Genomic DNA, 17,275 nt, shown 5'->3' on the forward strand with positions numbered 1-17,275 from the left:
TTTGTTTTATTTGTTTGTTGTTCGAATTTTTTATTCCATTCGGTGATAAAATTTTCATGTTGTTCTGTTGTTATTAATTTTTCCTTTACGAAAAATGCTGCTACGGAGCGAGAGATATGGTTGCGGATGAATTGCAATGCAACACGTTCATTATGCTTCTTTTCTGCAAGTTTTGTTTTTTTCCTCTATACTAATATCATTGTATTGAGGGTCGGAGATGGTTGAGGGGTTAGTTGGATCGTATTTTTCTATATTTGATACTTTGATTTCAGGAGCGTGTCTATAAGTTCTTGTTTGTAATTCGACATGTCCTAATAGCGCTGGACCTCAATTTACTGGCCTGGGTCAGTGGATGTCCCAATGATACGGCCCATTAATGATTCCTAATTATTTTAAATTGCTGCGGCTGGTGCTTTCGGCTAATTCTTGATTTTGCTGGATAATACACATATTTGTATCCTTGGTTGTCCGTTTGGTAGGGCAGTAAATGCTCTAAATGGCACCTGCAATTTTAATATTTTTTTGGGTTTAGTAGTATTGTTTTTTAATTTTTTTATGTTATTATTATTATTTTTTGTTTTTTTCTTTAGTGTTTGTGTTACGAATTTTATCCTGCATAGTTGAGTTGTATGCATGTGCATATTTGGATGCTGATGATCCCTGGTTGTTGGAGAGAGGGGGGAATTCCTCCATATCTTCTTCCATTGTCGTATCATATTCCCCATTTTGGTGTTGTTGTTGTTGTTGTTGTTGTTGTTGTTGTTGTTGTTGTTGTTGTTGTTGCTGCAGATCGTTTAGCATTTCCTTTTTTGATTGAGCCAAATTCTTTTTTTCGAGGTGTACGCTCCTCTCGTTGGCTGCTTGCATTTGGAGCTTTATTTGTGTGTTTTCTTTTTTAAGTTCTTCCACTTGTTGTTGGAGAGCTTTTACGGTTTCCATTATAGATGCCAAGGTACTTTCGTTGTTGTTGTTGTTTTTGTTGTTTTTTGTTGGCGTTGACTTGCTGCGTGTCATTTCCAAGTTGTCGTCGCTTTCTATTCTAGTGCGTTTATTTTGTTGCGAAGTCTTTTTGGTGGTTGTTGTTATTGGTGCTTCAGGTGTGGGGTAAGGTACATCTATGGGGATTGCTCCCGATGCTTTCGCTTGAGTGATTTCATGCTGCATAGATGAAATTGATATTTTTTGTTGACATGCTGTGCATGAGAACAATGGGTGGGGGTTGCTGGCATTAGTGTACCAATGTAAATAATTGTACCTTTGTTGATACATTTTGGACACGTAATTGAGCTTTTGTATGTTTCAAAGTTTGCTAATGTACCCGATCAGCTGGGGGGAGGGTATCCATACCAGAAGCGATCTTCTGTTTAGGAGGTGCCATTGTTGGTTTGATTATTTTTTTTTTTTTTTGGGTTGGTTTTTTCTGTTTGTTGAGGGTGGGAATGAATCTTCCAAAAGCAATTTAGAATTCCAGGAGGAATGAAAATAGATTTTTGGTTAATTAAAATATGTGGGCGTTTCGATAGGATAGTTTTTGATTGCTGTAAGTTGGTAAATTAAAAAGTTGACGGTGATGTGGCTTGGCTTGCAGGAGAAAAAATTGTATAAAAGGGCTGATTTTTTGCGCGCGACCTTACTCGGTATTAACCTCGCGCGGTTGGTTAAGTCTTAACATTAGAAGTTTATTAATAATCGCTTATTAAAATATTGTATCAAGATCCCATTAATCGGGCAATGTTTGGATACGAATATGAGGATTTGGGGGTGTGTTGTTAAAAATTAAAGCCTCATAAGGAGGAAAATTAAAAAAAGGGGAAAGGGTTTGTTTGTAAATAATAAAAGTAAATAAAAAGATCAATTTGACAGATTAGCATGATTTCGAATTGAATTTCAGCTAGGCCGTCGGTTTTGCATGAATGGGTTACGAGATGAGAAGTCAGAAAGTCATAGCGTTGGTCAGTGATGATTGGTTGGTGAGGATTTGGAGAGAGATTGAGTGTTATTAGTGTGAGAGCGGATTTGAGTGACGTAATAGTAAGCGGGGGAAAGTGTTGTGCGTAAGAGGGTTTTTTTTTTTTTTTTTTTTTTTTTTTTTTTTTTTTTTTTTTCACAATGCACTATTCCATAATCCACTTGTAGAAGAGAACACCAGGATCGGGTTCATCGACAAAAGTTTCTTGGGTTTTGTGACAGATCTGATCAACGAGGAATAGAATGTTGAGTAGATCGGTCCAGAGAGGTTGCCATTTGATTATTAGATTTTGTTTTTCAGTGATGGACTTGGGCTTGTTAGTTGGGAGTGATTTTAATATTGCGTCGATTGGGTTGATATCATTATGGAATCCACGTTGAATATTTTCCCAGTATGTCTCGGGGATAGCTGGACATATAAGCAAGTGATTTCGACTCATGTGACCGCCACAGTGACAATTCGGCTTTCCACCAGGTAACCAATTCATGCGCCACCTAAGGAGTCGCCTACGTTCTTTTCTAGTCATAGGAATTGTGAGGATTGGATCTATTTTTAAATCAGATCTGCAGCCTTGTATCATCTTTTCCGAAGAATTGATGATGGCGTTAGATCTGTAGGAAGAGATTGTGTGAGTAAGTTTTCTAAAGATGGAGTTGGGAGAGTTATCTTGTTGTAGTGCTTGGAATATTGGATTTTTGTTTTTGATTAGGTTTAGCTTGCTATATCTTGTGTTGGATTGAATAATTTTGTGGATTAATGAATCGGATGGGAGAGAAGCGGAGCGGATTAAGTATTTGGAGTTTAGGGTGTACCATCGTTCGACCATACTTGGAAGATTGACCATAACCCGTAGTGATTTGACAGATGAGTTGGTAAACCCGCCGACAATCATCCGAAGACAGTCATCTTGAAGGCGTTCCAGAGCTGCAAAGTTAGTTGTTTTGAAATTAGATATACACAAACCATATTCGATTTTTGGTCGGATAAATTGCTTGTATATAATGATGGAAAGTAATAAAGAAAAACCATTTGTGCGGGCACCAATTTGATGGATTCGATGCATGCTGTTGTTGACTTTTTGTTTGAGGTTATTGATGAATGCTTGGGTGTCCATTCCAAGGTGGTTGAATTGAAGACCCAGGTATTTCACTGTGGGGGCGGTTGGTAGATCAGTGTTGTATAATGTAAATGTTGTTGAGTATGTTGGAGATGATATGACGGTGCATTTTGTTGGCGACCATCGATATCCATTCAGTAAGGAATGCTCTTCACATAGGTCTAAAAGATGCTGCATTTTATTTGGAGGTGATATCAGGACAACATCATCGGCAAATAATAGGCAGTTGATATCTTGTAGATTATTGGATTGATGAATTTCACTCAATTGTTGAGGAAGCGAGTTGATAAATATAGAGTATAGATGGGGGCTGAGAACGCTGCCTTGTAGTACTCCAGTGATTGGTTGAAATTTATAGGATTGGTGATTTCCATTGATGACTTGTATGTTGACTTGGTCGAATAAATTTTTCAGAATATTTAGTAGTCTAGGATTGCAGTTTTTGTTGTGCATAGTATTCCAGATTGTATTACGTGGGCATTGATCGTATGCTTTTGCAACGTCAAGTGTAATTACTGCTGGAGGGGTGTTGTTGTTGTTGATTTTAAATCGATGCATTAATTCATCAAGCACTACGGCGTGATCCATGGCAGACAATTTGGGTTTAAACCCTCCTTGCTGTATGCTGATGAAGTTTGTTTGTTGGTATAAATGATCTTGGATGCAATATTCCATGACTTTTCTGAACGTTGATGTCAGGCTGATAGGTCTATAATTGCTGGGCTGTGTTTGATCACCGGCACCTTTATAAATAGGGACAATTTGGGATTGACGCCATATTGCGGGTGTGTATCCAGTAATCCAGCTTATTCGGAATAGGTGGTTTAGTATTGTTGAGGTAGAGTCGATGATGGGTTTGATCATTTCGGATGTGATGTGATCGCTGCCCGGACTCTTTTTATTGGGAAGCCTTTTAATAGCGTTGTAGATATGATTTTCTGTGAAGGGGCAGTCATGAAAATCATAGGTATTAATAGGTTCTGTTGTATTGGTATTAGGATTGTTAGTAGTATTAGTATTATTAGTAGTATGTATTATATTGTTTTGAGGTTGTGGTAGGTTTCTTCCGTCGAATATACCCTCTAGATACTGTGCCATAGAGTCAACAGCATGTTGTGGGCCTTCTTCAGTTGTATACCTATGTGTGTTTTTGTTTTTTGATTGTATTATTCTTTTAACAATTGGAATGGCAGCAGTGGGATCATCATCCAATTTTTCACAAAATTTATGGTATGCTGCTGTGCGCGCTTGTTTGACTTCTTTCTTTAGATCTCGGTCAGCTGCCTTATACCTACTCCACCATAAACCCGATTGGAACCCAATTGATTTACGCCATCGTGTGTAACAGGCTTGTCTAAAGTTTGCTCGGCCTTGTAGGGATTTATTCCAGAACCATTTCCAGTTTTTCGGCCTGTAATCTGCTTCTGTGATAATAGTATCAAGTGAGTAGTAAATTATATTGTATAGTTCTTCAGTAAAGTATTCGATTGTGTCGATATTTTCTTGTTGATTTTCTATAATGGTGGATGAGATATCTGCGATTGTTGCAAGATATGTTTGGTATGCTGTCAATTTGTTGATCAAGTTTTTTTCTTGGATTTGATTTTTGAAAGTGGTAATATATGCAGTTGCTACATCATGGTCGATGAGTCTGTTGATTTTCCATCTTTTTCTTTGTTGTTGTTTGTTTTCTGATTCGGTTGATTTTAAGTTATCCCATATAAATGATACGGTCATCAATTTATGATCGGATCCAAGGATAGCAAGATCATCACGAATATCGAGGGTGGGTTGTTGTAAGTCTTGTGGGCTAAGAAAGTAGTCGACAATGCTATTTTCTGTTGTATTATTGTGTACCTGAAAATTAATTCGGGTATATTTTTCATATTGTAATTTAGCGTTCCAGTTAATGATACCGTGTTCGCGTATAAGTTTGCATAATTTTGTTCCCCTAGTATTCCATCGACTATCACCAGTGACTTTACCCATACGTGCATTGAGATCACCACAGATGATGACATTTGATGATAAGGGAATGGATTCGATAATTTGAATTGCTAGGTTATTTTCTAAGGAAGGTGTGGGGGTAAGTAGAGACAGTATATTTTTAAGTTATCTATTGTGCAGATAATGTAGTATTCGGATTTTGTTGTATCCACATAAAGTTTTTCATATTTTAGATTGGGGTTAATAAATAAGGATATACCCCTTTCATGCCGGTAAGAATTAGAGACTGGATGTCCATATTGGTGATATTGAGTCCAGTCAGTTGGTAAATTAGAGGCTGATGGTGGCAGCCAGGTTTCAGTAATAAATAATAGGTCGGTGTTTTTACAGTAGAATATAGTAGAGTCAATGGCTTCCTCGCGGAGTTTACCATTGGCGTTTATGCAGCTTATGTTGAGTTTCCTCTTCATAATGCTTCATCCATTTCTGTTGTTTGTTGTTCTGTTGGTAGATTATTATTTTCAGGGGTACTTTCATCTTTCTTTTCAGTTGGAGAGGGAGTAGCTGTTTTATTGCTGGCAGTAGTATTGTTTGGTGTGGGTGTATTGGTATTATTTTTTTGTTTATTTGTTTGTTGTTCGAATTTTTTATTCCATTCGGTGATAAAATTTTCATGTTGTTCTGTTGTTATTAATTTTTCCTTTACGAAAAATGCTGCTACGGAACGAGAGATATGGTTGCGGATGAATGGCAATGCACGGACAATGCGTTCATTATGCTTCTTTTCTGCAAGTTTTGTTTTTTCCTCTATACTAATATCATTGTATTGAGGGTCGGAGATGGTTGAGGGGTTAGTTGGATCGTATTTTTCTATATTTGATACTTTTGATTTCAGGAGCGTGTCTATAAGTTCTTGTTTGTAATTGACATGTACTAATAGCGCTACTACATTTCTGGCTGGGTAGTGGATGTCCAAGATACGGCCATTAATGATTCCTAATTTTTTTAAATTGCTGCGCTGTTGCTTTCGGCTAATTCTTGATTTTGCTGGATAATACACATATGTGTATCCTTGGTTGTCGTTGGTAGGGGCAGTAAATGCTCTAATGGCACCTGCAATGTTAATATTTTTTTTGGGTTTAGTAGTATTGTTTTTTAAGTTTTTTATGTTATTATTATTATTTTTTGTTTTTTCTTTAGTGTTTGTGTTACGAATTTTATCCTGCATAGTTGAGTTGTATGCATGTGCATATTTGGATGCTGATGATTCCTGGTTGTTGGAGAGAGGGGGGAATTCCTCCGTATCTTCTTCCATTCTCGTATCATATTCCCCTTTTTGGTGTTGTTGTTGTTGTTGTTGTTGTTGTTGCAGATCCTTTAGCATTTTATTTTTTGATAGCGCTAAATTTTCTTTTTGGAGTTGTACGTTTCTCTCGTTAGATGATTGCATTTGGAGCTTCATTTGGGCGTTCTCCTTTTTAAGTTCCTCCACTTGTTGTTGGAGAGCTTTCACCGTTTCCAGTATAGTTGTCAAGGTGCCGTCGTTGATGTTGTTATTTTTGCTGTTTTTTGTTGGCGTTGACTTGCTGCGTGTCATTTCCAAGTTATCGTCGCTTTCTACTCTAGTGCGTTTATTTTGTTGCGAAGTCTTTTTGGTGGTTGTTGTTATTGGTGCTTCAGGTGTGGGGTAAGGTACATCTATGGGGATTGCTCCCGATGCTTTCGCTTGAGTGATTTCATGCTGCATAGATGAAATTGATATTTTTTGTTGACATGCTGTGCATGAGAACAATGGGTGGGGGTTGCTGGCATTAGTGTTACCAATGTAAATAATTGTACCTTTGTTGATACATTTTGGACACGTAATTGAGCTTTTGTATGTTTCAAAGTTTGCTAATGTTACCCGATCAGCTGGGGGGAGGGTATCCATAACAGAAACGTTCTTCTGTTTAGGAGGTGCCATTGTTGGTTTGATTTTTTTTTTTTTTTTTGGGTTGGTTTTTTCTGTTTGTTGAGGGTGGGAATGAATCTTCCAAAAGCAATTTAGAATTCCAGGAGGAATGAAAATAGATTTTTGGTTAATTAAAATATGTGGGCGTTTCGATAGGATAGTTTTTGATTGCTGTAGGTAGGTAGATTAAGAATTGTGAGGAATGTGGCTTGGCTTGCAGGAAACACACGACATAAAAGTTAGTATGATGATATATGGAATTATATATTAAATGAACGCGACCAATAATATGTCGTATGTTTACGAAATGGCTCCAAGAATACTATGTATTCCACGAGCACACGACGGAGTCTGCGGCAAACACTGAGATTATGTTTGGTATGAGGACATAACTTGGCTTGTGGGATATATGATATCGTATATTACATTGCTGTATTCCAAGTTATACATGTATAATGTTTTGTCTGGTATTGCCAGTATCGTATTTCATTGCATGTAGTTTTTTATCTATTACATGAGCTATATGGCGTCTATTATTGGTCTAATACCTTGATTCTGAACTGTTTATAATACAAATAGCTCTTTATTATTGGTCTTTAGGAATGATAATGGGGTCTTAATTATTATATAAATCTATACTATTGGTCTTTACTATTGATAATGGGGTCTTAATTATTACATAAATCTATACTATTGGTCTTCAATATTAATAATGGGGTCTTAATTATTACATAAATCTATACTATTGGTTTGGAAGGCACATTTAAATAAAGCATATTGGACGGATTACGATGAAAAAACGATTTATTTATATAAAAAAATAGAAAATTGGCTGCAATCGAATATACACATACCCTGCATTTAGAACAATAGGGATCGCCCATTTGTATCACCTTGTATCCATTCGTATCACTGTAATTACTGTACATCCATTAATTTTAAGCATGCATCCATCAGTTTTAAGCATGCATCCATTAATTTTAAGCGTACATTCATTGATTTGAAGCATCCATCCATTGGTTTTAAGTGTCCACGCACTGTGTCGTCCCATACCTCTAAAATATCCCACTTACAAACACCTTACGTGAATCCATTATCGCATCACTCATTGTCGGCAATGATGTCTGATTACACAAACCATTGATCCAACCATCATCGATCTTCCTTGTCGTCCAAATTTATATCGATCCATCCACTCTTACATACAAACGTACCAGCTGTGTTAATAAGAAACAAGGTAGCCATCAGAATTGCAATTAGGTCCGTGACGGAACATGGTCCACATAATTCCACTAAAAAATGCATAAAAAAGATATATTGTTTAAAATTAGCTCGAGATTGGTATGTTTACTATTATTGAAGCTTTACCTTGAAACATACGTATCGTGTATTGTTTTCTAAAAGATAAGGTTAATAAATAAATAAAAGAAAACAAAAAAAAAACTCGCTACAATATTATACCTGTTCAAGATTACGGGGAATGACGTAGATTTCAAGCTGCTCAAAAAGCGGAGACGACTTCTTTGACTTCTATGCCTACAAGGTATTGGGGTTAATGTAAAGCTAGGAATGAGTCATGTAAAATGTACCATTATCTGTGGGCTAGGGAGAAAAAAAAGCTTGAGGGAAAATAGAAAATGGAAACATGGCTTACTGTTAATTGAATTAGTTTTGCATACGGACAAATAATAGAGTCTTACCCAACAATGTTGTCTGGAAATTAGACGGCAGATTTTTAAGAAGGGTGGTAAGGAATGCTACTAATTGAAATGGGCGAACACAGATTAGAAGAAACTAACATGGCTTGTATAAGCGTGAGTATATTTGTTACCTTTTTCGATCGACACACTGAACTTAGCAAACTGGCATTATTATGAACTTACGGAAAAGAAAAAGAAATAAAAATGTCGAAGAAGAGATGTAAAAAAAAATAAAAAAATAAAAAAAAATTTATCATTCTTTAAAAAAGCAAGGTCACACCAAATTTGGCATTTAAAATCGATCATCATCCCTGGAAATAATAAGCCTGTATTTTACATAAAACATTAACAATGAGCAACAACAATACTCCCCGCCAAGAAAGACCTGACGTCGTCTCGACAGCTTCTCCTAGAGGTCCCGTCTTGAAAAGAAAAAGTCAAGGAGACCAAGATTACGCTGCTCTCGCCGCAAAGGTAAACAGCTTGTCTGCCTGTGTTGCCGATCTGCAACGCAAGTTAGACCAAGCCCCCGCTGCTGGACCAGTTGCCAAGATGAATAGAGGCAAGCAAACCGAGCTCGTTGTAAGATAAATTAAAATATGTATGTTTGAATAATTATTAACAAATATTACAGCGTTTGGTTCATCATGCATATGAACGTTGCGTCAATCGAGACAAAATGCCGTTCAATTTGAATGGCTCAATGGTCAAGGACAACAGCCATGTTCGTGATCAAATTATTAAGTATTGCAAGGAATCTGCGTACTTTGACAGATTTCTCCTGTCAAATAAGACTGGGTTTACGATAAGAGGTAAGGAAATCGTGGAAGGTGTCATTCTGTCCTTCCTGAACAACAAGAAGGTCAAGGCCAAGAATGATGCCAGCCCCCCCGAAGTGACTCAGTTCAAGAGGACAGAGAAAAGGGTCAAGGAGAGAAGAAGCAGAGTAAGTGAGACTTTTAAAATAAATAATATAAAAAAAAATGCTAAAGAGTACCTTTTTCTTGTTAGAAACTCGCTCGTAGATTGGCCATCTACAAAAGCCATCCCGAGGAAACACCTGCTTTCGCAACGGCCGCTGAATGTTTGAAGGTTCTGGTAAACGGTTGCCAGTCGGACGAAGAGGACGTTCCCGGCGATAAAACATTGCTGGATCGTCAGGTGCCAACTTGGAGATCCAAGAATGTAAGTCCAATTAATATGACAATTTTTAAAAATTACTAACATTTGTGATACCTTCCTTTTCAGTTGAATGATTTCTTCAAAAGGCTTGACAAAGTTCATGACGATGAAGCAACAAGAAAATGGGGTGAAAAGAAAAGAGTTGATTCTGTGGTTGTAACGGCATTGCATCCTGATCTTGAGAGAAAACTTCCTGCTTGGTCCAAAGCTGTATAAAAAAAAATAAAAAAAAATTAAAAATACATTTAAAAAAAATAAAACAATTTTATTGTTCTATTAATTTTCTATGAACAGTAAAAAATATATTGGTATTAGACAAAACATCAAAGTACATACCAATAGGTGAGTGAATGTTTGCAATTGGAAGGATACAAAGTTCAGACTCGTCTTCAAAAGTATTTTGACAAACTCCACTGTTGATCGAATTGAACGTGGTGATCAGCGTTTGGTGGGGCTTGTAAAAATGAACAAAAGCAAAGGTGAAAGTGGAGACGACATAAATGTCATCTACGACATGAAGACGTACGTCATGTCTGAAGAAAAATTTGATCTGAGCAGGCCGCAACTGAGGAGACATACCAGCAACGTTGGGGTTGTAATATGCTCTTATAAAACTACCTCGGGCTGAAGCTGTTTCATTTGAGTTGTACTTGTGACCCATGATGCTGATTGTATTGAACTTTACCATCAAGTTGCTTACCCTACTTTCGGGTTGAGTACCGTTCAACAAACAATTATCAAGTTCCACGGATATAGAGCGATAATAATCAACCAGGTGACCGAATTGGGCATATGACAGTCGAAATGGTTTCTTGTTGAACTTTAAATGCCGGATAGTGGTTGGGGGCAGCACTTCATGACCGTAGGCTTCACTTGGACTCGTTGTGTCGCCGTATGCTAGGAACGCAAAAATATCGAAAGTAGATATGGACTGTAAGATTTCCGCTTTCAAGATATTTTCCACATAATACTGCCGGGTGGCATGAATATCAACACCGATAAACAAATTCTTCAACCTTGTATCCAAATTGTTACCAAGACCCAATGAAGGGAATGTCCGAGTCAGGTCGACATGATGGACAGTTTTCAAAAAAGTCGACATGACCGTGTGTTCAAACTTGGGCTTTTTGTTTGTACTGACATTCTTGAGGTCCTTATTGCATCGTTCATAAAAGAAGGCCGAATGAGAGCATAAGGGGCCATAATCTTTTATTCCTTCAGCCAAGTGTAACATGTTGTGAGCGTTTGGATATAAACTCTCTTTACCATACAAGCTGGTGAAGCCGATGCAAAAACTTCGTAACAGGCCATGAGCCTTGGTAACATTTTCCTTCGAAATGCTGGTTGTTGACATGAGCTGTACCGCTTCGACAAACAACATCCAGTTTGCATACATGTCAACAGGGAGACGTCCCTTCAGGAGCAAGGGAGACAGACATACGGTGAACACCATATATTCTGCAGCTTTCATGTACGAAAATCCATCTCCAACCAGTATCTTTCTCGCGATTGAACCAGAGTCATAACCAAACGGAAGAATAATCTTGTCACTCATTAAAGCCATCTCTTTTAAATGATTTTTGGTGAGATGACCTTCTTTGATCCAGACCATTGACAAGATTCGTTTAGTTGTGCCCATGTAAAGATTGTGCATACTATCGTAGACTGTAAAACGAACAGGGTCAAAATAGTCAAGCAAATGCAGCTGAGACCATCTTGTACCATTCTCCTGAACCAGAGAGACCCTTTTAGCTTCGGTAGTAGCACGTTTCCACTCCTTGGCATACCTCAAGTTGCTTGCCTTGTTACGACGAGGCCAATTGTGATCTTCCCAGCCAGAATAATCGCGACCAGGAAGGCCAGGTACAAGAGCAGGGAAACGCCGATCACATTTTCGACAAGCACAAATGCTGTTAAAGAAAGAAAAACCACATAGCTTGGCGGCGGCAGGAAGATCTGCAACTACGAGAGTCAGTGCAGCTCTTACAAAAACAGACGTATTATCTGGCAAGGACATAGTAACACCAGTTTTTAATAACATCAGTTCTTCAACCAGAGGAGCCAAATAATTGTTGATTTCATCCAACTTGCTTTCCTTCGGACCTGGCATCAACCCTGCAAGCATAACGTACGGTCTTGTGTCACGCATTTGCTTTGGCAAATTAAGGATTGACAAGTAGATGGCACCGGTAGAATGAGAACTGTAGGTGTAATTTTGGTACCAATCTACACCAATAGAAAGCATCAGATTATGGTCGGACTGATCAACAAACGGAGTGGTATCTTGTTCGTCTATCTTGAAGCTCTTGAAAACATCACCATCATACACGTCATAGTAATGGTCATCATCTTTAAGATTTCTTGATTTCCAAGCCTTGACGGAATTGGCAAAATTATCGCGCATATAGAACTTTCGTAACGTTTCAATGATTGAATTGTACATGTACACTGCCCTTGGTAGATACGTTTTAGCTTTTGTGACAGTGTACAGAGGTTCGCCACATGTTCGTGAAACATTACCCAGTTGATCGGTACGGGTAGCAGATTTGCATTTAAAGTTAGCCTGACGGTGGAGCTGGTCGTGCTCAATTGAATAAAGGTTGTGGCACTTTAAACAATCAACGTATTGTTTGACACCGTCGAACAAATAGCTATTCACACCAGATCGGTTTTCGAATGTAGACTTTTTTCGTGGAAATCTATAGCTCATCTCCATCAATTCAAGTGCGACATTAAAAAACCCATGATAATTTCACTGGCATCTTCAGTAAGATGGGCGTTTAAAAAGAGCATCATAAGATAGAACACAAACGCGAGAGGTTCCGAAGGAAATAATCGTGAATCCGAAGTATCACCAGAAGCAGTACCGGAAGTTTCACCAGGAGTATCACCAGACGTATTACCAGAAGTGTCTTCATCTTCGTTGGTACTATCCTCGGACTCAGTGTCGCTTACATATTCAGATTCCAGTATAATATCTATTGTTTTTTTTGTAAGACAATTTTAGTATATTGGTGGATATAAAAAACTGTGAATATATACAAGTCTTACCTTCGTCACAATGTTCATCAAAATCATCCGCTCCATGTGGATCATCCATTAAGCTGTCGCCTTCCGCATCGACAGAAGTGGGTCCATAATTACGGTTCATAGAATCAACTATTAAAAAAAAAAAAAAAAAAAAAAAAAAAGATCAGTTTATGTGTATGTTGTATTTACGGTGTATTTAAGATACATACCTTGTGTTATTCCGTTCGACATTAAATATTGTTTACGTCGTTCTTCACAAACACGTTTATCAGTTTTCCCATAATGTCGTCTGAGAGTTGACTGGCAGACCATAACATAATCTGCGTCCGCCGTGCACGTATCACAGAAGCATGGCCGTTTTGGAGGGGCCATGTTTAGTGCTTATGAGAAAAATAGATAAAATGTATAAATGTGTAAAAGGGGGTTAAAAATGTGAGCACTTTGAAATATAATTTATATCAATGATTAAAGTCGACACATGTGTTGGGAAAGGTTATGTTTCATTTATTGATTTGGCAGGCTAAAAATATTAGGTATAAATGGCGCTTAAAACTCTCCGTATAAAAAAACGAAAACCTCTTGTTTTCTATAAACAATTACATCTTGTGTAATCGTGGGGAGGATATGATTGCTTCTTTTAAATTCTGTAAGATTATTATTCTCAACGCTATTATACTCGACGCAATTAATAGCTTGTTCCTTTTTTTTTTTTTTTTTTTTTTTTATTAAGCGTAACACAATAATGTACCGGGTAATATTTTCGGCTGCTGTTCTAAAAAAAAAAAAAAAAAATTCTTTTCTGTGGATTCTTTTTCTTTTTTCTTCACTCTTTTTTCTTTACTCTTTTTTTCTTTTTTCTTTTTTTCTTTTTTTCTTTAGATAATGTATATCCAAGTCAACGTAAGTGCGATAATTAAGTTAGAAATATCTATATGATAAAGAGTGGATTGTCGATATTGCAAAAGATGGGCAGCGATATCATCAGTAAGAAGCAGAAAGGTAACCACCCTTTTTTCTTTTTGTTTTTTCTTTTTTTTAACTAGGTATTTGGATTAGGATAATGAGTAGACTGAATAACACTATTTTGGGTGAGGCATTACGACGGATTCACACCATGTCTATAAAATATTGCTTATTTATAAACAGATCAGCGTCACTATAGTTACATGGAGGAATGACGATTGGGATAAGGATAAAAAATGAACATCACTATTGGCGCTTATACACTGATGACAGTTATCTTTCCTATTGAATAATCTAGTGAATGTATCATCAACAAGACTACGTTGTTTTTCTGATAATGTATCATCCAACTTTATTATCACATCCATCATACAAACGACGAAACCGACATCTCACATCCACTGTCTATTTGACGGGTACTTGACCTTTCATGACCAAATTTTGATACGACGTAGATCACAGCTGTATGCATTAGGAGTCCCGAGATCAGTCTTGTATCATGACTTTGGCTCACGATTTCGAGCTGGTAGTATCATCTTTTTTTTTCTTTTTTTTCTTTTTTTTTTTTTTAATAAATCAATACTTTTTGGAACTCAGAACAATCCCCCCATTTATAATAAGCGTGCAAGAACATCAGTTTTAAAGCTATCGCGATGAAAGTAGTACCATTAGAACGAGATTTTTTTTTATATACGTGGGATATTTAAAGTATGGGGAAATAACATTAACTGACAATTTATCGTATCCATTCATAGGCATAAACAAAATCAAAATAAAAATAAAACCCAGACACAGAGACACCCCCCATCTATTAAAAAACATGTAAAACCATCAATTCTGAAGCTATCTTTACCAAACTAGCACCATTAGAAGGGGAATTTTTTTGAGACGTCTCTGTATTTTTATGTTAAAGAAATTACCCTTTGATACAAATCGAAAATTCATAATTATGGCCAGATAAACAAACTTTTTTTTTTTTTTTGGGCTTGACCCCCCACACCCCCAATATGACTTCTTTTTTTCCTGGCTTTATTTACCTTTTTTTTTTTTTTTTTTTTTCTTTTCTTAATGATTTCTAGTCCATCATCATACATTACTTTGCTCATGTTTATAATCGACAACACACAGCCCGAACACTACAAGTTCAACAAACACAAATTTATTGACCTTTGCATTGGATTTGAAGAAGCATGTACTTTACACCCAAAAACGTAAATAGTCGGAGCTTCCATTTTAACAGCATTATAAAAAAGTTTAGAAAGTCAAAACGCCTTTTGTCTCCAAATGCAGCTACAGTTTCGAAATAGGCCTAATAACACCTAATGTTCCTTACTCTCGTCACGACCGGACGACTGTATCTGTCTCGAAACTTTTAAATGCCCAGCCTTTGACCAGCAGTAAAGTTCGAGAGCTCATTTCGCAGGATTTAATAACGATAATCTCTATGAGTCTAGAATTTTAGCAATTTGTTATAAAATAAAGAGGATAAAGATGTCAGATTGATAGCTAGTGTAGAGTAGAAGCCCATTATTATCAGTAAGAAAAAGGACTGATATGACTACAACGTGAGAACGTATTCAACTGAAGAGGAGTGTAATACTTGACGATTTATGATCAGACATATCAATATTTTTAATTCACTTCAATCTTACTGCATAAAAACTATGTGAAAGGCTCGGGATAATGTATTCTTAAGATGTTGTGTGCTGACTGTTTCAAATTATAAATACTGCTTTAAATAAAAACCTCGTACCATGGATTCGCCTCTGTGATGATATCAACAACTTATGATGAACCATCTTTTGCCCAATAAATATGTCTTACATAAATACAAAATATTCCAATACGAATTAATGTTAAATAGATACGAGAAAAGAAAGTAAAACCAAGCTTGAATTTCAGAAATTATGACTAACAGCATTCATAAAACGAACACATAGTTAAGTGATCATTTTAAGTGATCATTTTTCCACTTAATTTGTAAGACTTTTCGATTCTCAGTCAACACCCACTTAATTTTTAAGACTTTTCGATTCTCACTTGGGCTTTTTATAAATTAAAAAAAAAAGCGCAGCTCAAAATGCTACCCGCCTCCCCCCAAAAAAAAAAAAAAAAAAAAAAAAGGCATGGGGTTTCTACTAATACAGCGCGCTGGAAGTCACTTTGAGGGTTAAATCATTCTTTTTATCACGCCGCAGTGTAATGCATGTTAATATAGTGAGGAATCCAAAAAGTTATAACGCATACAATGCCATACTCTGAGAAATCAACCGTACGCTGTAAAAAAAAAAAAAAAAAAAAAAAAAAACTTTTTAAAACTCCGGGATGAACAATAATCCTATCTCCCCCTACATCAAAAATTCTCGCCCTACATAAAAAATCCACGCCCCAAACAAAAATTACATGCTGCCAATATTACTATCGTTCATAGCTCCATCAAATATTATCCAATTTGAATAATTTTGCTTGCAAAAATATACCTTTTAATTGTTTCTACAACATAGTAGAATTTAAAAAGTAGTTATTAACCCCAATCACTAGTTATACGAGAACTTCGTTCAAATCGATATAAATCCTCAAATATTTTTACTCATATCAAACATATACGTTGCTAACATAACGCGCCATTATGTCGTGTGAAAAAAGTGTATAAAAGGGCTGATTTTTTTGCGCGCGACCTTACTCAGTATTAACCTCGCGCGGTTGGTTAAGTGGTATAATCTTCGCCTGCCACGCGAAGGGCCGGGGTTCGATTCCCCGACCGCGCATTTTTTGGCCTTATACCCATAGGTGGGGACCGTTTTTGAAAAATGATTTAATTCTTTTATTTTTGGGTGCCACGTGGCACCCAAATTTTTTGCGAAAAAGAGGTTTTAAGTGTTGTTTTTATTATAAAAAGTAAAGAAAAAAAAAGATTTTATAGTAGATTAGCTGTTTTTTCAAAAAAAAAATTGTTTGGTTGGTTAGTGGGGGTTTCACAATTATTCTAGGGATTGTTGATAAATGGACAGGGTATGCTTCTGTACCGTCCAGGACAATTATCGATATTACATAATCCACATTTATTTATGCATAGCTTGGGCTTTGATCGACCACTGCAAGAAACTGTGTCCATGCAAACAAAACAAGTTCTGCTTGATCGCTTTATCTTTTTTGGTCGAGGGTTCACATCCGTTGGGCTAACATCAGTGGGAGGTTGATCGCGAGGCAAGAGAAGAGCGGATGGCGTATTGTTAATTGTCAAAGCTGATACTATTGGTGGTGAGATTGCAATAGGTGCGGGTGAGGGTATTAATTGCCGCTCATGACGTTGAATTGTCAAAGAAGAGTGATCGTTTGGAAGTAGTCTTCTTTGATGACCAGAATAATGTTCAATAGTTGTAGGAGCTTTTATGGATGCAATAGGGGTTGTTATC

At 36.8% G+C, this 17,275-nt stretch overlaps 2 protein-coding genes and 1 non-coding gene across 3 annotated transcripts; 2 read left to right on the top strand and 1 right to left on the bottom strand.

Annotated features, from left to right (window-relative positions):
• Positions 1-567: 567 nt before the first annotated feature.
• EV154DRAFT_568989 (uncharacterized protein) lies at positions 568-1,378 on the bottom strand (the record flags this gene model as incomplete). Its single annotated transcript, XM_051606108.1, has 3 exons — positions 568-1,158; positions 1,256-1,287; positions 1,348-1,378. The coding sequence occupies 3 exons, from the start codon at positions 1,376-1,378 to the stop codon at positions 568-570; spliced, it is 654 nt and encodes a 217-aa protein (XP_051452618.1).
• A 7,579-nt stretch (positions 1,379-8,957) lies between these two features.
• EV154DRAFT_576811 (uncharacterized protein) lies at positions 8,958-10,082 on the top strand (the record flags this gene model as incomplete). The annotated part of the gene is made up of 4 exons (XM_051606505.1): positions 8,958-9,266; positions 9,319-9,630; positions 9,696-9,869; positions 9,933-10,082. Exons 1-4 carry the CDS (start codon positions 9,036-9,038, stop codon positions 10,080-10,082), a joined length of 867 nt encoding a protein of 288 aa, XP_051452619.1. The 5' UTR covers positions 8,958-9,035.
• A 6,474-nt stretch (positions 10,083-16,556) lies between these two features.
• On the top strand, positions 16,557-16,627 carry EV154DRAFT_t123. Its single transcript has one exon. It is a non-coding gene; the product is annotated as a tRNA-Gly (tRNA).
• The last annotated feature ends 648 nt before the right edge of the window (positions 16,628-17,275 follow it).

This window comes from Mucor mucedo, assembly GCF_025094135.1.
Source record: "Mucor mucedo strain NRRL 3635 chromosome Unknown EV154scaffold_140, whole genome shotgun sequence".
Taxonomy (NCBI): domain Eukaryota; kingdom Fungi; phylum Mucoromycota; class Mucoromycetes; order Mucorales; family Mucoraceae; genus Mucor; species Mucor mucedo.